This window comes from Trematomus bernacchii, unplaced genomic scaffold, assembly GCF_902827165.1.
Source record: "Trematomus bernacchii unplaced genomic scaffold, fTreBer1.1, whole genome shotgun sequence".
Lineage (NCBI taxonomy): Eukaryota > Metazoa > Chordata > Actinopteri > Perciformes > Nototheniidae > Trematomus > Trematomus bernacchii.
Genome location: NW_022987625.1, coordinates 1,723,912 through 1,749,944, shown reverse-complemented (window position 1 = coordinate 1,749,944; position 26,033 = coordinate 1,723,912). Strand labels below are relative to the sequence as shown.

Genomic DNA, 26,033 nt, shown 5'->3' with positions numbered 1-26,033 from the left:
AATAATGTTATTTGATGAATAAAATATTAAGAGTACATACTTTCATAGGGGGAAAGTAGAAGGTCAATGATAGAAATATAGAATATAAAAAATCAAGAAGATACTGTAAGTGATCTCTACAATAAAACAGTTTAGTGCCTGATGTACAAAGATATTAATATGAGGATGTGCAAAACAGACAAACTAATTAACCTTTATTAACACATTAAACAATACTTTAGGTTTTCTTTCAAATAAGAAAAAAGCTTTGGGGGTATCTATCTACAGATAAATATTAAGCCTGACAAAGTACTTAGCGTCTAATATATTGCTTTCCTGCAATGTTAACTGTGTTGAAGCACTTATTTTAACTGATATTATATATATATTAATTATACTCTTATGTATGTAGATAGTATAAGACATGTGCAGAATTTGAGTTTAATGGTGGAGGAATACACACATATTGATAGATGTCTTGTAATGCACTGTTGAGGAACCTGTGACCCAAGTTTTTCATTAATTGCATAACTTCAACATCGTGGTGTATATGATATGTCAATAAACCTTAGAAAATCTTGAAAGGGATGTGCAAAATAGCTATTATATACAGTTTTTAATTAACTATTAGTAGAGAATAACGAGTAATGAATATACTTTATAGAGATCTGCAGATAAATGTTTAGTCTTCTCAAGCACCAACTAATATCTCTCCTGATTGTTGGCACTTGACAATCACCTTTCCCTGAATTTTACTCAGGTGTAACTAAAGTCTGCTTTAAGGGTTGTTTATATTTCACATCATTAATCAGAATCTGCAAAGTAACTAAAATAAATGTAGTGGAGTAAAAATACCAGGTTAACCTCTGAATTGTAGTGGAGTAGAATTCCAAAGTAACAATGAGCTGGCATGTGGGTATATATTAATGCTTCCCATTATGGACACAAGCGATTTTCACCCATTTATTAATTACATGTTTTACATTTGTACACACCAATTTGTTTCCTATCCCCTAAACCTCCAGGGCTGTACACAGTTTAATACTGTCAACTTCTAATTTTGGGAAAAACGAAAACGTCTTTTAAAACTACAATTCCCAGTAGAGACGCTATAGAACATGTTGCGAAACACAATAGCCAGCATTTGTAGTTCTGGGGGGGCGTTCGAGTCCAGTTTTGGAAAGTCTGCCGTGGTTTCGTTCCATTTCAAAGAGCTGTTTGGCGCTCGGCGTAACCTTGGCGCACTGCCACTCCAACATCCAATCCCAGAGCTTGAAGATTAATCACGGGGTTTGTCAACAGGACTGTAGTCCCAAACGATAGCTGGGGATTATGGGTAGTGTAGTGTCTTCGGCCATCCTAAACTCTGATTCTTTTTTCGGATTTCATATCGCATTAACACCATATCCCGACGTGCATTGCGGCTAAAACATCCAATCAGCGAGCTGATGATCTTTCCTACGTCACTTTACAGCCCTGCTCACTTTTGGGGAAACCAGCTGTCATTTGAACGGCGATCAAGCCTGAAGCCACAGAGCTCTTCTGTTGTATACTGTCCTTTCTTCTTAGAGGAAGTACATAAACACGTAACTCTGGATTTGTTTTAATGTTTGAGGTGCAATCATACTTGCCAACCTTGAGACCTCAGAAATCGTGAGCATTTCCAAAACCACCGCGGGGGGGGGGGGTGCTATCGCCGGAGCTGTATTAGATGCTTAATGTAGTTGTAAGTGCACTGCCTTGCGGCCTGTAGCACCATATGTGTGGGCTGGACCTGTATTTTACAGGAAAGGAGTGAGCAGAGGGTAGAATTGTCTATTCTTGTTCTGTTTGCTGTGACTATCTTCCTCACCCTCTCAGACTTTCAGTTGCGCACGCTACGCTACCATGGAAACCAAACAATGGTGTAGCTGTATTAAAGTCCGAGTGGAAACAGTCCTGAGTAAATCTGATTTTGTCAGAAATCGGGAGAAATGCGGGAGAAATATGACCCCGGGAGGAAACCGGGAGAGGGCAATGAAATCGGGAGTCTCCCGCGAAAATCGGGAGGGTTGGCAAGTATGGGTGCAATAAACGACACAGCAGCTTTTTGGCATGTTAAAACTATTATTTTCTGCCTCGCAGCTGGCGAAATTACAGCCTCGCCTACTGATTTTAATTTAACCATAGGATATCAAGCCCGATCGTCGATTTCAAATGTGTGCTCTAAAATGATATTAATAAATTACTATTATCATTATTATAAGCTAGAAAATAAATGTCAAAGATAGGTAGAAAGCAAACGTATTTAAGATATGTTCAGAACAAACGTAACGTGGGACAAAATACGTTTCTTGTTAAACGTAATTGAGAATGCTGTATGAAACGACTACAAACAATATTGTGATTATTAACCATTAACCAGCATAATAACGGATTTGGTCAACTGAAAAGTCAGCCGCCAGCCAGCGCGAAAATAAGTTTGCTCTAAAATGATATTAATAAATGACTATTATCATTATTATAAGCTAGAAAAGAAATGGCAAATATAGGTAGAAAGCAAACGTATTTGAGATACGTTCATAACAAACGTCATGTGGGAGAAAATAGGTTTCTAGAAGATATGTAGAAAATAAACGTATTTAAGATATGTTCATAACAAACGTAACGTGGAAGGAAATACGTTTCTTGCGAAACGTATTTGAGAATGCAGTTTAGTTTTGTGGGAACGTAATTTCTAGGAGACAGGGTTGGCTGGGCTGGGTGAGATTCCCGGGATGATTTTTAGTCCCAGTCCACCCATCATCCGGCCCGACCCATTAAACGACATAAGCGGCCGCTTAGGGCCCCGCAGCCACTAAGGGCCCCCTAGCAAAAAATGAAAAAAAAAAAATTATTATTTTTGTTTTTATCTCAGTACACCGTTTTTTATCTCAGTACACCGTCGCCACACAAGTATGTTTAATTAATTTTGTTAATATGCCTAGATTGCCTACTCTCAAAGTCATGTATTATATTATTGAGTCAATCATATAATACATTAACCGTGCTTTACCTGAACCTCATCATGACACTAGAGAGGACGGCAGGATTGTAATTTCCCGTGTTCAGTGAATGCAACAGAGGCAAGGCACCAGACCAACCAGAGAGTTGAATGGAAATAAACATCTGTCTTATTGTACCTATCCTGTGAGCTGTGACAATGTTTAAAATAAACTGTCAGTCTCAGACTCAGAGTGTTTGAAGATGGACATAAGAACATTTGTTCTTAAAAAAAACGACAATTCTCAAGTGGTGGTTCACACAACAACCCCAGAGCCAGCACTTGAGCCAGGAGAAATTACAGCTGCGTTGACGTTACTTTGAATCGCGGGGGTAAGCTAAACCGTTAGCAAGTAGCTATAGCTAGCCAGATATATTAACCTGTTACGCACGGCCCCCCCGGAACCGGGCGGATAAACACGTCATTTGCAGGAAACAACGTCTAAGGAATCTTAATATTTAATAAACTATGAATATTTTATATCCATGTAACGGGAAGAAACTCAGCTAACTGATCTTTTTTTTTTAAAAATCCAAAAAAAAAACACAATGCTAACACTCAGCCTCTGAATTAGCCACGAGCGAAAAAATGTAACCTAAAACGGCACTTAAACTCACAATAACTCCCTTATTACTTATCCTAGATGCACAGCAAACCACTCGTTTTGGGTGTCCTGGAGACACAGAATCGTTTGGTGCCCACCTCAACACTCAGTGATAAACATTTGCGACGCTATAAACGAAAGCGTACATCATAACATGTGGAGCTAGGTAGCTAGAAACGCTAACATGGCTTACCTTGGTCAAAACGGGTCTTCAATGGCATTAAAACGATAAAAAAACGATGTTGCAGTTAATCCATAGGTTCATCGAATGTATCTGTGTCCTCTTTGAAATTATTTCTGATAATCCATAAGCAATAACACTGCTTTTTCATTTCCAAATGTCAGAGCGAGAGATCGGTCCACTCTGCTGCACATTTACATGCGCGCAGCCCCCACCTTTTCTCTTCACAACGTGTGTGTGTGGGAGCCTCCCCCTTCGATTCTATTGGCTCTAACGGTCAGACAGAGGTGTCAACCATCAAAATCGAGCAAGGGGGGCCAGAGATATGGAAAAAAAAACATTTTCACCCAAATCACCTCAGAGTGGTTTTGGCTAAACCTCTCTAAAAAGGTCAAATGTCACTTGTTTTGCATCAATCTTGATACAGGGTACTTAGTATATGTTGTACTTTGGATTCCTAAAGCTTTTAGTCTACTAACCCATCATCCAAGGGTAGTTTTCACTGTCTGTAAAAAATTATTTTTGGACGGACACTATAATTTACAGTTTTTTACTATGTAAAATCTGAATTTTCTTTAAAATAAAAAACATCTATATTGATTCTGACACTTCTACATCCAACTCACAGATGTAACCTTGCTTTGATAAAATAAATTATTCATATAATCCTTTTAGAAGTTAACTTGTAGTCATTTGTTTTGGGCATGTCATTTTCGAGCCTGAAACATGAAAAACAGGCTTGGTGCTTAACAGGCTAAATAAACACTTTGTCATACAATCTAAATGTAATGTTTTTTAGAGTTACCTGGTGATTTCAAAGAAAGCTCTCTGGGAAATGTTGACTTACTGTTCAACATGAAGCTAGAAGCTACCTTACAGTACACAGTTGATCCTGAGTCCTGTCAGTTAAAGTGTTTAATAGTTAGCTTAGCTAAGCATCAACCTAGCACTGAAATATATGGATGTTATGAGACAGTATTTCTGAGAAAAAGTCAGCTGAAATGGTGGCATAGTTGCCACCATTTATGTGTCGACAGCATGATTGAACGTATTTGCAGCAGTAAATGTGGCTGTTTGGCCACTGTCGTTGCCATAACAACACCTGAATGTAAATGTGCAACCTCTTTTTGTGACAGATTTTTGCATGAAATTATAATTCTTCTGAATGATATTCCTATTGACAGCTAGTTTTTATGTGAACATTATGAGATGGACAGCCAGAGAGAATAAATGAAAAACAGTTATGAAATACTATATGACAAAACAAGAATACAGTTTAAAAGGGGAGTGATTTGTAAAATATCCATAAAGAAAAAGTAAATCTGTTTACAGTTCTGTTTCATATGGGTGTTGAGTGATGTATCCATAGATCTCTTAATTTTGCTCTCAAAGTGCACCAGATTGATGCTTTTAACTTCAATATTTAAAAAAAAAAACTTCCCGGGGGAGCATGCCCCCGGACCCCCCGAGAGGAGGTGAGGACCCCCCCTAGAGGATGTTAGGTCCACGGTGTTTACATGCTTATTTATACAATATGTGTGCTTATGCTATCATCATAAGACAAAAGTGGGTTACGTGTTGTGTGAAGTGAGAACGCGCTAGAGTGAGGGGGGCCCCCAAGCCAAAGCTCGCTTAGGGCCCCCAAAAGTCTAGGGCCGGCCCTGGTGACCGGACATCTCCTTCATAAAACTAATAAAAGAGGGAGTAATCGGGCTGTTCGATGTGTGTGTGTGTGTGTGTGTGTGTGTGTGTGTGTGTGTGTGTGTGTGTGTGTGTGTGTGTGTGTGTAGAGGTGTGTGTGGTTAAGACGTAACAGCCTGTGGTAACTCTTTATAGCTGTTCAATGAAGGTAAACACAGAGTAGGCGGTGCGTAAAAGCTCTTTGAGCGCTGGTGCTGCTCTTCTCTGAGTTACACGTCCCGCTGCCTCCTGGAGTGACCACACACCCCTTGCCGAAATGTCCTTAAAGTGAAGTCTGAGTACGAAATATATCTCAAATAATGTATGCACTGTCATTTCCCCACGTAAACATAACAGTCTGCAATGAAATGGTTGTCTCCTGTGCGCTCCACTTCCTCCTTGGAGCACTGGTAACTTTCTCAAAAAAAAGTTAGGATAACGGGTTAGTTTCTCGTGCGCACGCAAAACGTTCTGGTACGCACGAGATACAAACCCGTTATCCTGACTTTTTTTTTTTTCATTGATTTTTTCTCTGTTTTTCTTTTTTTTTGTCCATGTCCCTTTAGGACTACTACATGTCCCGCACTATTGATATTGCAAGGAGACGTATTGTGTGAAGAGAAATTTAAGATGTTGTTTAATTGCTGATATATTTATGATCGACGTCACGCATACAGTTTCGGCGGCATTTCTTCCAGTTTGTCCAAAGGTCTTCTCATCAGGGCTCTATAAATAAAGAACTACGGCAGATGTGTAATATTTAATGCAGCCAAACCGTCTATTACAATGCCGTTATGTGATGACAAAGAGAAAAGCAAGTACACTCGGAATAAAGTATTATTATTTTTTTTTTTATTTCGGATTTCATATCGCATAAACACTATAACCCAACGTGCATTGCGGCTAAAACATCCAATCACCAAAATTCAACGATAGCTGAAGATTATGGGTAGTTATATGTTTTCGCCTATCTGAAAAAAGAAATGTGTCTCTCAGAATCGAAAGGGAAAAACTATGAGAAAAACACAAAAGCAGTGTACACAATTTAAACCAATTAATTTTGTGTAATTAACAAGGATAAACTGATGTTTTTTAGTGGATGTATACTGCAGATATCACTGTAAAATCATTTGACAGTGAGGGGAATACTTCCGGTTTTATTATGAAAACTTCGAGACCGGAAATACTGTTTTCACCCCGTGAGGGTTGACGCTAACTTTACATGGGCGTCAATAGAAATGAATAGAGGGAAAGACGTAGTATATACACGTTCTCCTGGCGAGACCTCAAATAATCTTCGTAATATCTATCAAACTATAGATCCTACACATCCACTGGACGTAGATTCTAAAAGTACAATATACACTTCTCGCTAGAAATCTAATCAAAAAGCATTTTAATGGTCAAACTATCCTACAATTTAGGATTTTCCAGAGAGGGTTATTTGTGAACATACATTGTTGACATTTCAGTCAACGGGAGCACTTGAGGTCGAAAACTTTAAAATGTGATTATAGGTCGTTATAAGCAGGGGCGCCGCTTGCGAACAGGCAAGGCAGGCAACTGCTTGGGGCCCCGGACCAGAAGGGGGCCCCCATAGAAGGTAGATTAAGAAGGTCCACAGCAACGACAACATGAAACACCCTTTAATTTACTGCAACGACATGTCGGGAAACCCCCTCAAGGCGGCCCCGTGCATAGCGCGCCGTAAAATGCTGCTTCTTATTTTAAGTTTCGTTGCCTTGCTCCGCTCTGGGGGGGGGGGAGAGAGTGTGTTGGGGCGCCACTGAGGTGATGAAAGTTGGTTCGAGGGGCCCCCAGTGATTTTTTTCCTAGGACCCCCACAGACTCTAGAATCGCCACTGGTAATAAGCGCTTGAACAATCTACCTATTTGGTCGTAATGAGCGCTTGAACAATCTACCTATTTGGTCATATGAGTTGGAGGACTTGTTGCAGCCCAACCAACTCGGAGCTTCTGACCCTAAATGGCTCCTTTTACCCGAAGAGAGCCGGTAATCAAACCGTCCATCGGAAAGACATAACCAGGTAGGTTGTTTGCAGAGAAGTAGGCTCCAGAAGCCTCTTTTAAATAAGGCTATCTGAAGGAGAGAATGTTCACAGCCTTGCTTTATGCATATTCAGAAGCAAGAAGGAGGTAATCTCTTCACACATCTGATGAAGTAACTGAGAAAACAGGCGCCATGCTTATCGTCATTCAATAGGGAGCCCATACACAAAATCCTAACAACTGAACTATAATGTTGATTGACTTCTCGACTTAGGCTTTTATTTTTAAATAACCCTTCCCCGGAATCCGCTTAATGTGTGGTCAAATCAAGTTGACTGTATGCTAGCATGAATAGAATAAAGATTCCGCAACTGAACCTCCCTAAAGATTGTGTTCATATGGAATTATTTAACGGATTGCAAGTCACAACATGAACAACTGAATTTCTGGAACTGGATTATTAAAAGTATGTAATTCTTTCTTTCTTTAAAAAACCCAAAGGCCAAATACCTGCTGTCTGTAAAGACAGAAACACAAACTAAGACAAGGACAGAAGTGGAGAACTATTAGAAGGAGAATCATTCTCTCTCACTACTGTGCTCGACTCGAGCACCACCCGACTAAAGAACAGTTTTTTCCACCACGCTGTCAGGAGGCTGAACTCTCTCCCCTCTCTGTCTGTACACACAAACTGAAAGATTGACATTAAAGTTTAATTTGACCTCAATGCTACACTGAAGAGGTTTGTCATTTTAGCAATCCCCAACAATGACCAGAGACTTCAGCTTCTCAGAGACTACATACTGTGTGTGTGTGTGTGTGTGTGTGTGTGTGTGTGTGTGTGTGTGTGTGTGTGTGTGTGTGTGTGTGTGTGTGTGTGTGTGTGTGTGTGTGTGTGTGTGTGTGTGTGTGTGTGTGTGTGTGTGTGTGTGTGTGTGTGTGTGTGTGTTTGTGTGTTGTGTGTCCTACCTGAAGCGATCAGCCTAGCAGTGGTGTAGTTGAGCTTGTTGGAGTGGATCAGGATCAGATTTGTTTCTTCCACACACTCAAACTCCACAGTTGATTGGCCTGGTGTATACATGGAATAAAAAAGACATTTTTATGTAAAGTGAACTTTTTCATGGCTGTAAAAAATTAAAAGGTGTCCCAATTATCTAGAGACCCCTTACATGTGAGAGAAAAAACATCATATGTTAGCAGGAGCTAGGCTAATGGTTGAGATGCTAGGCAACCATCCTCGTCCTCGGGATGTGAACAGACATTGTTTTCCTACATTGGCTTGACCCATGTGAATCTGCATGTTGTGTAAATTGTCAGTGGTGTAAAGTAACTAAGTACTTTACTTTAGTACAATTTTGAAGTACTCGTACATTACTTGAGTATTTAAATGTGTTGCTACTTTGTACTTTTACACCACTACATTCATTTAATACCTTTAGTTACTTTGCAGATTTGGATGAATGATGTGAAATATAATCAAGTGTTAAATCAGACTTTAGTTCCACCTGGAGTAAATTCACAAGCTACCCTGCAGTATACAAAGTCATTCAAACTAGCTGCACCTTTATCAGCTATGATAACACTTTAAAGATCTCCTATCATGGTATTTTTAGGCATATATTATGGGTCTCAGATATATACAAATATATAAAAAACATGTCCATGATGTGTTTTGCTCAAAATACCAAACAGATCATGCATTTTGGACATCCCTCATATCCCTCTGTTTCCGCCCTGTTAGAAAAATTGAGCTAATTCCTGCTCAGAATTCTACAGAGAGATTCTCAGCTAAATGCTGCTGTGATGAAACGCCATATCATGTTCCAAACCACATCAAGGATTATTTCTGAAACAGTATGGAGCTCAAATGCTTTTTCTCTTGCGGGTTTACTACAAGGTGAGTTCCTTTTTTTATATCCTGCTTTTTTACACATACTCTCTCCAGTACAGGTTAGCTCTGAGTGTTAGCGAGGCTTGCTAATGTAAACAAAGACCATATAACGTCCAAAACACGTCCTGCATTGTTTCTGATAGAAAGGTTTCTGATAGGGCCGTGGGCGTAATGTGTAATGTGGCCCACATTTCCGATATTACGTCATATCGGCAGCAAGTCTGCATCAGCTTCCGTTGTTAATTTTTAGAGATTTTGGAACGGAGGAAAAGAGAAGGGTTTTGGTTTCTGACACTTTGTGAGTTCCCTGACACACCGGGGACACATATTTATGTATAAAATACATAAAAAAAGTGCATTTTGCATGATAGGAGACCTTTAATGCATCAATAATTATTAATGTGATTCAAGATTCAGAGGTTTAATGTCATATCATATACACAACTACAGTGTAGTTTTATAATGAATGAAAACCTTTGGTCAGAGGTTCCTCAACAATGTAATTCCAAGACCTAAAAAAATAACAACAATACAAATGGTTCAAGCTCAGGTGTGTAACAGTCGTATGGCCTATGGGATGAAACTGTCCCTGAGTCTGGTGGTTTTAGTCCTGATGCTGCGGTACCGCCTGCCAGACGGCAGCAGACAGAAGAGTTTGTTGCTGGGGTGATGGGGGTCTTTGATAATCCTGAGGGCTTTCTTCCTGAGCAGGTGGGAGTAGAGGTCCTCCATGGATGGCAGCTCTGTCCTGGTGATACTGTCTATGGTGCACCTGTAGAAGGTCAGGATCCTCTCTATGGTGCACCTGTAGAAGGTCAGGATCCTCTCTATGGTGCACCTGTAGAAGGTCAGGATACTCTCTATGGTGCACCTGTAGAAGGTCCGGATCCTCTCTATGGTGCACCTGTAGAAGTTGCAGAGTATCCTGGAGTCCATGTTGAACCTCCTCAGCCTGCAGAGGAATAAGAGCCGCTGTCGAGCTGTTTTGATGGTGTTAGTGTGATGAGTCCATGTCAGGTCCTCAGTGATGTGGACACCGAGGAACCTGAAGCTGCTGACTCTCTCCACCGTAGTCCCATTGATGGCGATGCGGGCGTGTCCCTCTCTCTGCTGCTTCCTGTAATCCACAATCAGCTCCTTGGTTTTGCTGATGTTGAGATGGAGGTTGTTCTCCTGGCACCAAGATGTCAGGTTTTCAACCTCTCTGTACGCCGTCTCGTCGCCGTTGGTGATCAGGCCATTGGAGCTGTGTGTGGCCATGCAGTCGTGTGTGAACAGGGAGTAGAGAAGACATTCACCACTCCGTAGTTTCAAAGCAGTGCTGCAGAGCAGAGTCTGACTCCTCACTCCAGCGCTGTATACTCCGGTGTCACCGGCCTGTCCCGTTTGAGTTTCTGCCAACCCAGTCTCACAAAAAAACGTGAAATAGCTACGTTGGTCCACAGGGCAAGACATAGTATATTTAAGCAATAGCTCACGACAGGCCGTGGTATATGGTCATTATATCACAGCTAAGGGGCGTGGTTCGAACATATTAGACAGAGAGCGTTGATTGATTATTTGGCTATTTATTTACATTCATTTGTATGTTGCCGTTTATTGTGTACCCACTGAAAAACTGTCCAGCATCAGTAGAATGGCTTACGTGGTTACTTGTATAGGTTGAGGTTGTTCTAGGGCCTAGAACAACCTCAAAAACCTCAACAACCCCAAGCAACAGCCTAGAGGCGTGGCGAGAATATTGCTCCACTTTCTCCGGTCCCCGAGATTCGGCTTCCTGTAGTTCTGGAGTGAGCTTTCGCACCTGTGGCCACTAATGGTCATAATTTCTCTGCTTTGTTTCAAGACCCGCATCAGAAAGCTTTTGAATAGTGGTACTTTTCCAGTTGGTCTACCTGCTCTTCACGTAGCTTTGCATGTCGTCGTTTAGGTGCATTTTTTTTCTGGAGATAGGCACTGCTCAATCCACTCCTCCATAGTAAGGCCACCCCGGAGGTCAAAGTTAAAGGTGGGGTAGGTAAGTTTGAGAAACCGGCTCGACATACACTTTTTGTTATATTCCATGGAATGCTCTTAACATCCCGATAGCAATGAATATCTTAAGTGCTTTGACAAAAAATCCATAAAAAAATGTCATCTGTGGAAGCCGTAGTACTGTAAACAGCACGACCAGTCATTTTAGCCGGCCCGGCTAAAATAACTGGATGGCCTACCTGCCTGTCAGCCTTCCATCTGTGCACAAACTTATCTCGTGCCCTCATTGGTCATGTGCGCGTTCGTGTGTGTTGGAGGAGGGGCTCTGTAAGGAAGTGGCAGATTTTTTCCGGCTGTGTATTTTCAAATTCTAGCTCACTCGAGCTGGTTTCTCCAAAATTACCTACCCCACCTTTAAGTAAGGGATATTGTGCAGCGAGGCGGTCATTATGGGTAAAAGAACACCCAACAGGCAGATCAAAAATAGTCCGTTGTTACTGTTTGAACTACGTAGCAACGGTAGGAACTGCTTCGATAGCGTTTTTACGGACCTTTTTGATTACAGATTTGAAAACATCGTTGCTTGTTTTAAAAGTAGCACAATTCATTAGGTCAAACCTTGGAAAGTATCTAGATATCCCTGCCCTAATGCCAAAGTAACTGGCAACTGAATATGTTTTGCCGTTTGATGTCTATGTCTGGACCGCTGCGTAAAAAGGAGGGTTTCTGCCCCGTTACTTCTCCGCTGTTTTCTTGTCGCAGTTTGAAAAGCATTGCTTTTCAGCCCAACTGTATACAGTTAAATCGACCGGACTTCTTTCTGCAGATGTTAGCGTCCTTAACAACGGTCAATAAGTCCTTGCTGTACATTATCCCTTACATGTTTCCATCTTAAGCTTTGTTAGTTAGTTAGTTTCGTAACGGACGTAATGTAACAGTTGTAACGGTTGTAGCTTTTCTCAGACGCGGAGGGATACTGACTTGTTGTGAAAAGTAACTACAACTCTACCCGTGATATACGCTCATTATATCACGGCTAAGAACCAATCAGATTGCTTGATTTGACTTGTCCGTTTTATAATCACAAATAACCATCTCAAGATGTGACATGGATACAATATTTTTTCCTATTCATTTCTAATGAGCAGTGTCCATGTCACGTGATCGAAAACTTTACCAGCGTGAGAAAAAACCAACATGGCGGACACTCGATACATTTTTTGTGGAAAATGCTAAATTGTAGGATAGTTTGGCCCTTATAATGCTTTTTGATTACATTTCTAGCGAGAAGTGTATATTGTACTTTTAAAATCTACGTCCATTAGGATAGGATCTATAGTTTGATAGATATTAAGAAGATTATTTGAGGTCTCGCCAGGAGGACGTGTATACAGATGTAGCAGCTTATTTAGGACAGTTTGAAACGTGAGGGTCGTGGTCGGCCCGTGAAAGGCCAGTGATGAAGAACCTGCCCCCAGTCTGACTTGAGACCGCCCCCGTGATAAATAAATTGAATTATTGTGAAGCCAGCTGCAATGGATCATTGATCCACCAGGGGGTGCAGTGGGGTTCCACACTGGAGCTCATGTGAAATCAACTTCGATACAGTAAGCTGGATGTACAGTATGTCTGGTACTACTGTATAGCGGATCTTTGTTAAGATCCATATGTCACGGATAGGATCATAGTCTGTGCTAAATAAGAGACATGTAATCATTTACAAAACATCACCATGTTCTTATTTAACAAAATAATGTTGTTTAGTCGGAAAAAACGAACGAGAGGAAATGCAGCCGGCTCTCGATTTTTAATCCTAATTTAATCATCATCTTCACCACGATCATTTATGTTTATGTTCGCCGAATTGACATGAAATCACTGACAAATATGAATATTCTGTATTCAACTTCATTAAAACGATCAGGATCCCGACGCGTGGGTGTTATTTTTCCCCACAATGACCAAGTCGCTGCAAATTATCCCACTTATTACATGGCCACATTCTCAACAAAGTAACGACATGACTCCCAATCTTAATTGAAATGCTTTTATGGATTTAGAAAATGTTTTTATTGATTTAAAAAAAGTTGTATGTATTGATTTAAATTGACATGCATCCGCTAAGAGAAATAGTCACTAGACACTTGACCGAGAGATGAGTTATTGTTATTACAACGTGACTTCACTATTATTTAACAACTGTTTTTATTGGGTTCTTTTATTTGGGGTTAAGTATAGGTGAATTGCCCTAATGTGGGTTAATGTATGATATTACTTAATAATACAATACACTATATAATATATGTGACCCGCCCTATCGAAATCAGTCGGAAGTCGCAACGGCTCATTTCAAAATAAACGTGGATTTGCGTAAAAAACTATTTTTCGGGGTTCGGGTGTTTTGTTTGATTTTAAATAAACAAAGTCTTGGCTTTCAGAATATGAAACTTTTATTTCCAAAATCACACGATAAATACATTTGTGAAGCTTGTAAAGGGAAGATGACAGACACCTCTCACTCGCAATCTGCTCTTCCGTAGCGCCGCTCCCCTCCCTCTGGCTGAAATTATGAATGTAAGGCATATAGTAATCATAGATAACACGGCAGGGTCCGTTACAGTTTGTTTTCATCTGATTTCAAATAAACAAAGTCTTGGCTTTCAGAATATTAAACTTGTTTCGGCAAATTTAGAGGATAAATACAACTATGAAGCTTGTAACGGCATAATTACAAGCGGAGAACGGAGTAATTTAACGTTACAGCAGGCATAACAACAGCCAGTGTTTCTCGTGAGTGTTTTCCCCGGGAAACAAACACAATATACACTTACGCAAAAATACACAAACACACACACACACATACATACACACATATATTCAGGGAAAGGTGATTGTCAAGTGCCAACAATCAGGCGAGATATTTGATAGTTGCTGCTTGAGAAGACTAAACATTTATCTGCAGATCCCTATAAAGTATATTCATTACTCGTTATTCTCTACTAATAGTTAATTAAAGACTGTATATAATGGCTATTTTGCACATCCCTTTCAAGATTTCAAGATTTTCTAAGGTTCATTGACATATCATATACACAACTATGGTGTGTCTATACAATGAATGAAAAACTTGGGTCGCAGGTTCCTCAACAGTGCATTACAAGACATCTATCAATATGTGTGTATACCTCCACCATTAAACTGTCATATTCTGCAGATTTCTTATACTATCTACATACATAAGAGTATAATTAATATGTATAATATCATTAAAATAAGTGCTTCAACATAGTTAACATTGCAGGAAAGCAATATATTAGACGTTAAGTACTTTGTCAGGCTTAATATTTATCTGTAGATACCCCCAAAGCTTTTTTCTTATTTAAAAGAAGACCTTAATCTAAAGTATTATTTAATGTTTGAATAAAGGTTAATTCGTTTTTCTGTTTTGCACATCCTCCTATTAATATCTTTGTACATCCAGCACTAAACTGTTTTATTGTAGAGATCACTTACAGTATCTTCTTGATTTTTTATATTCTATATTTCTATCATTGACCTTCTACTTCCCCCCTATGAAAGTATGTACTCTTAATATTTTTTTCATCAAATATAACACATTAAAACAATAATTCAATAACGTGCTTTAACCACTAGGCGGTGCACACAAGGTATACACAGCAGTAATAACTTTGTATTATTAGTGTAGGACACTTATGTATGTATAACATCTGAAGATGTGTAGTTTTATTCATGTTTTCACATAATTGTACAGGATATTGCTATATTATTTCACATGTTTTACTTCTACACATTCATATCTGATTTATAAAACACCACAGACAGAAAGGTATATCTGTCATTTAATGGTAAGCTATATTGAAATTCTGAATCCATAGATGTGTCTCCCATCACCCAAATCCCCTGACTATTCTCTCAACTCAGTATTTACATTCTTATATTCAAAGAAAATCAGTAATATCTTTAAAAACGACAAGTCCTTTTCTATCAGCTGTGCACTGTTATGGTGTAAATATAACCTATCTACCAATTGGATCAAATATAAAAGTCAGCCGAATTAATGTTGATACTGCAAGAAGACGTATTGTGTGAAAAGAAATGTAAGATGTTGTTTAATTGCTGATATATTTATGATCCACGTCACATATTCAGTTTAGTGTTCATGTGATGACTTTCAAAGAGAAAAGCAAGCACACTTGGAATAAAGTATTATTTTCTTTTTTTTTTTAATGTTTTTCGGATTTCATATCGCATAAACACCATATCCCAACGTGCATTGCGGCTAAACAATCCAATCACCGAGCTTAAACCATAGCTGAGGATCTTGGGTAATCAGTTCTGTGGCTGTGTATCTGTTTCCGGTTATTTTATTTTGAAATTCAGTTCCTGACGGACAGCAAAAAAGCCAGAGATTATGGAATTAAACAAATAAATAAAAACAAGGATAATTGTGTGTTATTGTTCAGTAAATAACAGTGTGTTATTTAGAAGAGAATAACAAATTAGAAGGAAAAAAAAAAAAAAAAGATTTCAGTATTCTGAGGCTCTGAGCCCCATTTATTTTCCTCACTGCCGGCAAAAAAAGTCCGACATTATACGATTTAAAATAAAAACAATAGTCGTGGCTTGATATTGAGTAAGAACCATAGACTGTACATATGTAAAGAACATGTTTTTATGAACCACACAGCTTCTCGTCTTCCAAGACCCGACCGGACAAAAAGACGTGTTGCAGGCACGAAACACACTACCAATAGAAATACATTGCTTTTAAAATCGTTCTGTGTGACACGAAAAAAAGGGGAAAATCGTGTTGGTGAACACGAATCAATAGATTAAATGTCGTGACTATAACACGAAATGCCGTGAGACTGGGTTGGTCCATCAGACACATGCGCTGCCACTCTGAGAAATACTCTGAGAGCGGACATACATGCTCGTGATGTGTTTTTTTTTTTCTCAATCTCTCTAAAAAGGTAAAATGTCACTTGTTTTGCATCGATCTTGATACAGGGTACTTGTCATATGTTATAGTTTGGATTCCTAAAGCTTTAAGTCTACTATCCCATCATTCAAGGGTGGTTTTCACTATAAGTAATGTTTATTTTTGGACGGACACTATAATTTACATTTTTCTACTATGTTCAATCTGAATTTACTTTAAAATAAAAAAAATCTATATTGATTCTGACTTTTCTACATCCAACTCACAGGTATATCATTACTTTGAGAAAAAAGATTATTAATTTACCACTTTTAGAAGTGAAGATATAGTCAATTGTTCTGGGAATGTCATTTTCGAGCCTGAGGCCTGAAAAACAGGCTCGGGGGTTAACAGGTTAAAGTAAACATTGAAAGAACCCTAATACAAATAAGAGGAGCTCGTGACACGGCAGCCAATCCACAGCACCATATTTTTCAAAAATAACATCACATGATATACAGATGTAGCACTCCAGATAGGACTCCAGCTTACAGCTTCCTGCCTAAGACCTGCCTAAAACCAGCATCTGGGAATGTTAAGCCCTCCCACTATTTTCCAAGAGGGCGTTGCCAGATTTTCAATTTCAGGATTTAACCAGGAGATGGCGCTTCATTCAAAAATACAGAAAGACAACTTTTCATGGACTTTCAGTTGTGTTTTGAAGAGCATTTGAACACATCAATATTTTAGATCAAATAAAGTATATCTAATCTTGTAATTCAATAATATATAGTCTTTATATATTAAATAATCATAATAATAATGTAAATGTTTACATTACACTTCTTTATTTGTTATGCTCATACTTTTACCTTTACAATCGTTTGCTTTAATATGCAGTATATCTTTTGTATATTTTTGTGTTTGCTTCCTCCTGCTCCCTTTCGGACACATACTGTATGATTTATTATTATTATTAATATGAAGATATTATTAAGATGAGATAAGATAAGATGTTACTTTATTGATTGAACATTTTAGTTTAGAATGTGCTATCCCACGGTAATTCAGAAGGTCACATTCCGACCATTATTTAAAACAATTAAAAAAATGATTTGCTTTCACACCGTCTACAGTTTGATTTGTATAGAGCTGTGGCTGAATGGCCGGCGATTAGGTGTGGCGCATTTATCATTAGGTGATCAGAGCTGCCTGCCTGCCGTCAGATTTCATTTAAAAAACAGGTCTGATTTTAAGACTATTTCTGCGCTCATAAAGAATGATAAGAATAAGAATAATGCGTATTGAACTGGTTTCATTAATTAGTGAGTTTATTTAAGGTAATTAGGTAGAAGCCCTTTTTTATCAGTAACGAATTTAGCAGTTGAACATAAAAGTCAACTAACTGAGTGTCACTTGCAATGACACTGTTGTGTTTTTATTTTATGAACCTTTTACATTAAAAATGGTTGTTGAATATATAAATATTATTATGAATATGGATAAATACTAGGCTATTTATTATAAACGTTAGTCCTTAATATCTATCACTGTGTATATCACCATTCTTTAATTACATGTTTGATAAGTTTCTATGAAATAAGAAATGAATACAATTAAAAATGTAATTATGATATCATATATTATAATGTATTGTATTATTAAGTAATATCATACATTAACCCAATTATAGCAGATGCCACATTGAATGGATGAACACATTTATGCATCAATAATTACAACGGAGTATTTCTAAATACAAGTTGTAAAAATACTTATATGTATGTATTTAATACTAATGACATAATGATTCATTTTACTTTCAGATGATAATACTTTTCAGGGTTAGGGTTAGGTCCGGTCTGACAGCGCTTAGCTCTCTGCTGCAGAGAGGAAGAGAAGATCACTGCTCTAAACAAAGTCAAAAATCGTACATCCAAACGGAATAAATATAATTAATTATTATTAATACGTTAAGTCTTGTTCATTGTTTTTCACTTTTATTAAATGTTTGATATTTCCGGCACAGACCCTTTCATACCGGCAATGCGCGATAGAAACAACAGGAACTGCGACAGCATAAATATGCGAACACAAAACTACAGACTGCTGGAGAAGAGATATCACAGGGGGGGGTTGGGACACACACATTCCGATGGCCAATTAGTTTTAAACAAAGAGTATACTCAACATACAGTAGGCATAGGGGGGTGGGGGCTGGTGAACGGTATGGTCAATGTTTGTAAACACTGTGACATTTTGACTTTATTTGATCATTTCAGTTAAAAACTAACGTTCATATTTTTCTTTTTGAGAAGAGAAATATGAATATGTTAGTGGCTGACCCAGCCCCATGGTCTGTCACAGTAGTGCAGGAAAGAGAAGTGCACTGGTTTGCCTGGCTGGACCTGTAATTTACAGGAAAAGAGTGCGCGCTACTAAAGAGACGCGCTACCATGGAAACCAAACAATGGTGTAGCTGTATTGAAGTCCGAGTGGACTCAGTAACATTTGGAGCGTTATGTTAGAATGAAACAGCCAGGTCGTGACTCACAAAAAAAAAAGTGTTACTTCACTAACTGTAAGCTTGTCACTCAGAGTAACCTACAGTTAACTTAAAGGTGGGGTAGGTAATTTTGGAGAAACCAGCTCGAGATCGCTAGAATTTGAAAATACACAGCCGGAAAAAATCTGCCACTTCCTTATAGAGCCCCTCCTCCAACACACACGAACGCACATGACCAATGAGGGCACGAGATAAGTTTGTGCCCCGATGGAAGGCTGACAGGCAGGTAGGCCATCCAGTTATTTTAGCCAGGCCGGCTAAAATGATTGGTCGTGCTTTTTACAGTACTACGGCTTCCACAGATGACATTTTTTTATGGATTTTTTGTCAAAGCACTTAAGATATTTATTGCTATCGGGATGTTAAGAGCATTCCATGGAATATAACAAAAAGTGTATCTCGAGCGGGTTTCTCAAACTTACCTACCCCACCTTTAACTGCTGGAGAAGAAAGATCAGGTGGGGGAGAGAGCTGTGGCTGATGGGCCATTAGGTGTGTAAACACACAGCTGAGAGCTGCCGTTTCATTCAGACTGTTTAAAAAACGGTAACAATGGACTATTTTTCTTAGCGGATGCATGTCAATTTAAATCAATACATACAACTATTTTTTAAATCAATAAAAACATTTTCTAAATCCATAAAAGCATTTCAATTAATATTGGGAGTCATGTCGGTCGGTACTTTGTTGAGAATGTGGCCATGTAATAAGCGGGATAATGTGCAGCGACTTGGTCATTATGGGGAAAATAACACCTGTCGGGATCCTGATCTGCCTGACGAGGCTCCATTAAAGTATAAATATTTTTTGTGAATTACTGAGTTTAGGCATGTTAATAACGTTTTAATGAAGTTGACTAAAGTATATTCATATTTGTCAGTGCCTTCATGTCAATTCGGCGAACATAAACATAAATGATCGTGGTGAAGATGATGATTAAATTAGGATTAAAAATCGAGAGCCGGGCTGCATTTCCTCCCGTTCGTTTTTCGAGCCGGCGGGCTTCCTGATGTTTTTTGTACAGTAGTTGTGGACTAAACAACATTATTTTGTTAAATAAAAACATGGTGATGTTTTGTAAATGATTACATGTCTCTTATTTAGCACAGAGTATGATCCTATCCGTGACATATGGTCTTAACAAAGATCCGCTATACAGTAGTACCAGACATAAATCAAATCAAATCAAATCAAGTTTTATTTATATAGCACATTTTTAAACGATTTTTGGTCGAGCCAAAGTGCTGTACATATAATAAAATACCCTACAGTAAAGACACTTTACAGCAAATACAACAGCACAGTTTGTTCAGAATATCAGTATGAGAAAAACGACACCCTCTGTCCTTAAATCTACCGTAGAGTTTATTTCACATGAGCTCCAGTGTGGAACCCCACTGCACCCCCTGGTGGATCAATGATCCATTGCAGCTGGCTTCATTATAATTACATTTATTAATCAAGGGGGCGGTCTCAAGTCACGCTGGAGGTTGTCCTTTGAGCGAGGGCAGAGCCCGTGCCGCCCACGGCCCTCGCATTTTAAACTGTCCGAAATGAGGTGCTACATCTGTATATTATTCTGAAATGAGTCAATCTTCCTTCTGAGTAGTTGTCCCTTTGGTACTATTTTGATGCTAATACTTTTGTACTTTTACTTTGTAACATTTTGAATGCAGGACTTTTACAGAGTATTACTACACTCTGATATATTTCTACTTTTACTTAAGTACAAGAACTGAGTACTGTTCCCACCTCTGTAAATTGTGTATCTTAAGAGCAAAAGGCCTTTTGGGCTATGTGTGCTTGTTTTGTGTATCACAGGATGTCAGAATAATGGGGTGCTACAACAATGGATAACCACTGACCTGTAACCTGCAGTGGGCCAACACCAACCACTGGCTTCTAAATGGCTGCTTTATTTTAAAGGTCATTGTAAAAGAAGAAAACAGAAACCTCAGCTACACAAGCACAATAATTGGTTTTAGTAATGTTCATCACCTGTAAAGATGTAGAGGCCAGTTATCGGGTCACAGATGAACCGAGGCCAAAGGGTGACGTTGTAGTAGGCAGGGACCAAAGCAGTGGGGAGACGATAGCTGAGGGGGAAAAAATAAGATTACTTATAACATAACTTTTAACTCAACACGATTTTGTGTTGACTTTGTTTGTTTTGGGCTTAATATCCTGTCCCTGAAGTAGCAGTGAGTGAAATGGAACAAATTAACAGCACATTGTAATCCACTATCATCATCATCATCATCATCACACATCTGGAGAGTCTTACATTGCATTGGACTGATTCCTGTATTTGGTGTCCCAACAGAACACATCAGAAATCCAAATCATATGCTTTGAGCAATAACAAAGTCATGCAATATCCTGTTAAGCCCGAGAGACCCCGGTATCGAGGTACTGCCGCAACATCTTGCAGGAAACAGTGTCTGAGGGCATGTTCATTTAATAAAACTATGAATGTTTTATATCCATGTAACGGGAAGAAACTCATCTAACTGATAATTTTTTTTTTTTTTTCAAAATGCTAAATTACATGCGCGAAGCCCCCACCTTTTCTCTTCACAACGTGTGTGTGTGGGGGACTCCCCCTTCGATTCTATTGGCTCTAATGGTCAGAAAGAGGTGTCAACCATCAAAATCGAGCAAGGGGGGCCAGAGATATGGAAAATCCACCCAAATGACCCCAGAAGTGGTTTCTTTTTGCTAAATCTCTCTAACAAGGTCAAATGTAACTTGTTTTGCATCAATCTTGATACAGGGTACTTATTATATGTTGTACTTTGGATTCCTAAAGCTTTTAGTCTACTAACCCATCATCCAAGGGTGGTTTTCACTATAAGTAAAAAAGAATTTTTGGACGGACACTATAATTTACAGTTTTTTACTATGTAAAATCTGAATTTTCTTTAAAATAAAAAACATCTATATTGATTCTGACTTTTCTACATCCAACTCACAGGTTTATCATTACTTTGAGAAAAGAGATTATTAATTTAACCCTTTTAGAAGGGAAGATATGGTCATTTGTTCTGGGAATGTCATTTTCGAGCCTGAGACCTGAAAAACAGGCTCAGGGCTTAACAGGAGATACACAAACTGACATACAACAAACACAATTCCACTACAGTTAATGATGTATTTTAGTGTTCATTAACCCAACTAAAGTTAAGGTGTAGTGTAAATTAGTAGATTGTTCCTTCGTCCAAGGGTGCATTAAACACTAACTAGAGAATGCAATTCCTGAAGAAATTGCTAGTGGGAATGCTTTATGCTGAAAAGCTGATGCTGAATTGCTATTCTGAAATGTAATGTGTAAGAAGAAAGTGAAGAATTTAGATTGAAATGATACATGAACACTGGGGGCTTGAATGTGTGATAAGAGAAGAAAAGAAAGTAAAAAAGCTTGGAAAAGCAGCAGAATATTTGAACTGCAAACTATTGAACTAACTTGATGACGAATGATCTGTCGCCATGGCAACGGTATTTGATGACACCCCATAATACGCTTAGATGTTTTGATGGCTGCATCGTTACCAAACCTGTGAAGTTTTGGGCCGTTCGGAGCATTTTCACAAAACCGTGTTTCATAGCGAGCATTGTGTTGCCATGGCAACGGCATTTGAAGAAATTTCAAAACTGTCACGTAGATGTCTCTACGGCTGGACTGTTAGCACACATGAAGTTTGAGCACTTTTGGACCATTTTCATAGGAGTTATAGTAATATTGTGTTTTACGGCAAGGGATGCGTTGCCATGGCAACAGCCTATGGTGAGATCTCAGATTTGGCGTAGAGCTGTTGAGGCATGGACCGGTGATATACAAGCGAAGTTTGGGGACGATCGGACCGTGTCCATTGGAGTTACAGCGACATCGTGTTGCATGGCGAGGGATGCGTTTCCATGGAAACGGCATATGATGACACCCCATAATTGAAAAAGAGCTGTTGAGGGCCGGACCATTAACCATTATCTGAAGTCTCGTGCTGTTTTAGACCAATTGTATCACGACAACATAGTGTTTTATTGGCGAGGGATGCGTTTCCATGGCAACAGCCTATGGTGAGATCTCAGATTTGGCGTAGAGCTGTTGAGGCATGGACCGGTGAAATACAAGCAAAGTTTGGGGGACGATCGGACCGTGTCCATTGGAGTTACAGCGACATCTTGTTTTATGGCGAGGGATGCGATGGAAACGGCATATGATGACACCCCATAATTGACGTTGAGCTGTGTTAACCATTATCTGAAGTCTGCTGCTCTGAGCATGTCAGTTGGAGTTATGACATCATCGTGTTCCATGACACAGGTGTTTATATTTGAGCTAACGACGTGTCCAGAGATCAAAGGTTTCCATGATGATTTAAAAGAAAATATGAAGGCAAAATTAAATCTGTCCTCCACTGACATCACGCACTCTAAAATCTGAAGAAGGCCTCTTTACCAAGGTCTGAACAATGTTTAATATCTCTAAAAGTACGAATCAGATTTAAAAGTTGTGTTACACGAATAATGTCAGAAAGATGTGTAACATTTTAAAGTTGGAATGAGGTTTCTGAGTGAAAGTATGAATGAACAGTTAGCAGTTGAAGATTGTTGAATTCTGAAGATTTCTCCATTGACTTCCATGTTAAAAATGTGATGTATTATGGGATGTATCTCTGGAATTATGAAAGTTATGAATGATAAAAGTAATAGCCATCGATTCCCGACCGAGCTGAACGTTTTGATGTTTGAACGGAGTTTCTGCGATGTTCAATGCGGGAGGAGAAGTGGCGCAAAATAACCCGGCGGAATAATAAAGAATTTTGTGCGTAGCATAACAGATAGTTGGAATGCTGTGTCAGCATTCCCACTAAATAACCCAGTGAAATGTAATTAAAATGTAACTAAACCATGTTGGGGGGGGGGACAAATTAAGGCTTAAAAATATGAGAAGCCTAATCAACAGATTCAAAGTATCTGACTGGCTCTGGAGGGAGATTCACTGACTGGTTGTAGATAGGCTTACAAAGGCTGCTGACTGACTAGAACTGACCTTACAAACAACTCCTCCAAAAATCATCAAAATTGGCTCGATGTAGTTATTTAATTAGATGTAATTAGATGTGTAGTGTGGTATACCTCCATAATCTTCAGTGTGGTTAACTATAATAAAAATAATACATCTTATAGCGTTTTTCCTGGTGCTCAAAGCGCTTAATTAAACTATGAATCAAAACTTCCAAACACCTTGTCCTGGACATAGTTTATACAGTATAAACTGGGACTGAAGTCCAGAGTCTGCAGAAGTCAAAGTATTCCCACGCACAAACTGCCTTGGGTGCTGAATTTGTCGCCCCTTGGCCATCAGATGTGAGGGCACTGATTGGCTGAATTTATGTTTTGCTTGCATAGTTTTTGGGTAGCAACGGTCAGCGATTGGTTGGCTGCTGCACTTACTGGGGTGCTTTTCTGAGTACCCCAGACGAGAGAGGGGAAATTAACATACTGTAATAATGGTTCTGATTTTATATATTAAACATTATTATATATTTAAACACACTTAGTGAAGTTTTATTAAAAAAATCTCTATCTGAAAAATTGAGAAGGGGGGGGAGGCGCCACAACTGCACTCTACATACTGTATGTTCTGTTACCAATAGACACACTATAAACCATATACATTTTATTTATAGTGCCATCACTATTAGATAGTTACATTAAAAAATGTCAGTAAGAACATAAGATTACACCGCATTCATTTCAGAGGCAATGAGCTGTGAGCACAGTAAAGTAATGTTGATCTCGGGGATATAGAAGATGGAGAAGAAGAGACAGTTACTTTTTCACTTGATGTGTTTTTTTGACTTACATTGATGGAGAAACACTGATACTTATTACACAATGTTTCTTTTGAATTTTAGCTTTTATTTAAATAACAGTCTGTCTTGCTCCAACAGGGATCAATATAAACCAAGATTGTTTAAAAAAAAATTATCATTCATGTTGTATGGCACCATGTGAAGCCAATTTGATCTTTCTATCTGCATGCACTTAACTTTCAGCGAATTGTTTATTACTTTTTAACATCCTTTGATGAGACAGCTTTGTCAAACATTTTGTCGGATCGGATGTCCTACCTGTCCCAAGGAGCTGTCCCGTCACCATTGTCTCCTCCTGTCAGGGCAATAGTCCACAACGTGATGATGGTTGCTATTGAAACCAGGGCTAACAACACACACAGAATGCAGAGCTTGTTAACTCTGCAGCTTTTCCCCATGTCCAAACAAACAGCACGGATAGATTTTAATGGAATTACTGCGAGTAAATCAGTTGACTAAAACTGCTAATTCACGCTTTAGTGTCACTAAAATGACTGCTATAATGCAAGTGGTAAAAGTTCTGATTTATACAAAAGAAGAACAATGCATTCACTGAGTCTCAGATTGCATGCAGAATGACAAGCACAAGTTACACCAGGATTTAAGTCCTCACAGCTGCCCCCCCCCCCCCCCACCACCTCTCTCTCTTTTTATGGAGTCCTCTTAGCATTTGACACCAATGGATGATATATTAGGTCATAACAGCTCTCATGGATAAGGTGCAAGAGGAAACTGTTGATAACCATTTGCTCAGAAGTGACTGTTAAAAGAGTGATGATGATAATTAATAATTAACCGGCAGGTCTCCCTTGTCGGCAGGTCTCCCTTGTAAAAGAGATCGTTGATCTCAATGGGATTTTTACCTGGATAAATAAAGGCTATAAACAAAACTATCTACAATAAAGTTTTACTGGATGGTACATATCAGTCAAAAAACAAGGCATGTCTGCTGAGAATTTCCACAGGATGTTAAGATTATTTAGTCTTTTGGTGACAGACTGGTCTGAGTATTTCAGAAACTTCTGATCTACTGGGATTTTCACACACAACCATCTCTACCATGCAGAAGACCATCTCTGAGTGCACAACACATGAAACCTTGAAGCAGATGGGCTACAGCAGGAGAAGACCCCACCGGGTGCCCCTCCTGTCAGATAAGAACAGGAAACTGAAGCTACTATTTTCGCGGGCTCACCGAAACTGGACAATAGAAGATTGAAAAAATGTTGCCTGGTCTGATGAGTCTCGATTTCTGCTGGGACATTCGGAAGGTAGGATCAGAATTTGGCTTAAACCACATGAAAACAT

At 38.9% G+C, this 26,033-nt stretch overlaps 1 protein-coding gene across 1 annotated transcript in view; it reads right to left on the bottom strand.

Annotated features, from left to right (window-relative positions):
• LOC117484451 (aminopeptidase Ey-like) overlaps positions 1 to 25,313 on the bottom strand; it is a 101,297-nt gene extending 75,984 nt beyond the window's left edge. Inside the window, exons 1-3 of the mRNA XM_034132924.1 lie at positions 24,984 to 25,313; positions 20,848 to 20,945; positions 8,446 to 8,544 (exon numbers count right to left, since the gene is read on the bottom strand). Of these exons, the coding sequence (XP_033988815.1) occupies positions 8,446 to 8,544; positions 20,848 to 20,945; positions 24,984 to 25,123 (337 nt within the window). The 5' untranslated portion in view covers positions 25,124 to 25,313. The remainder of the gene's footprint in view (positions 1 to 8,445; positions 8,545 to 20,847; positions 20,946 to 24,983) is intronic.
• Between the last annotated feature and the right edge of the window lie 720 nt (positions 25,314 to 26,033).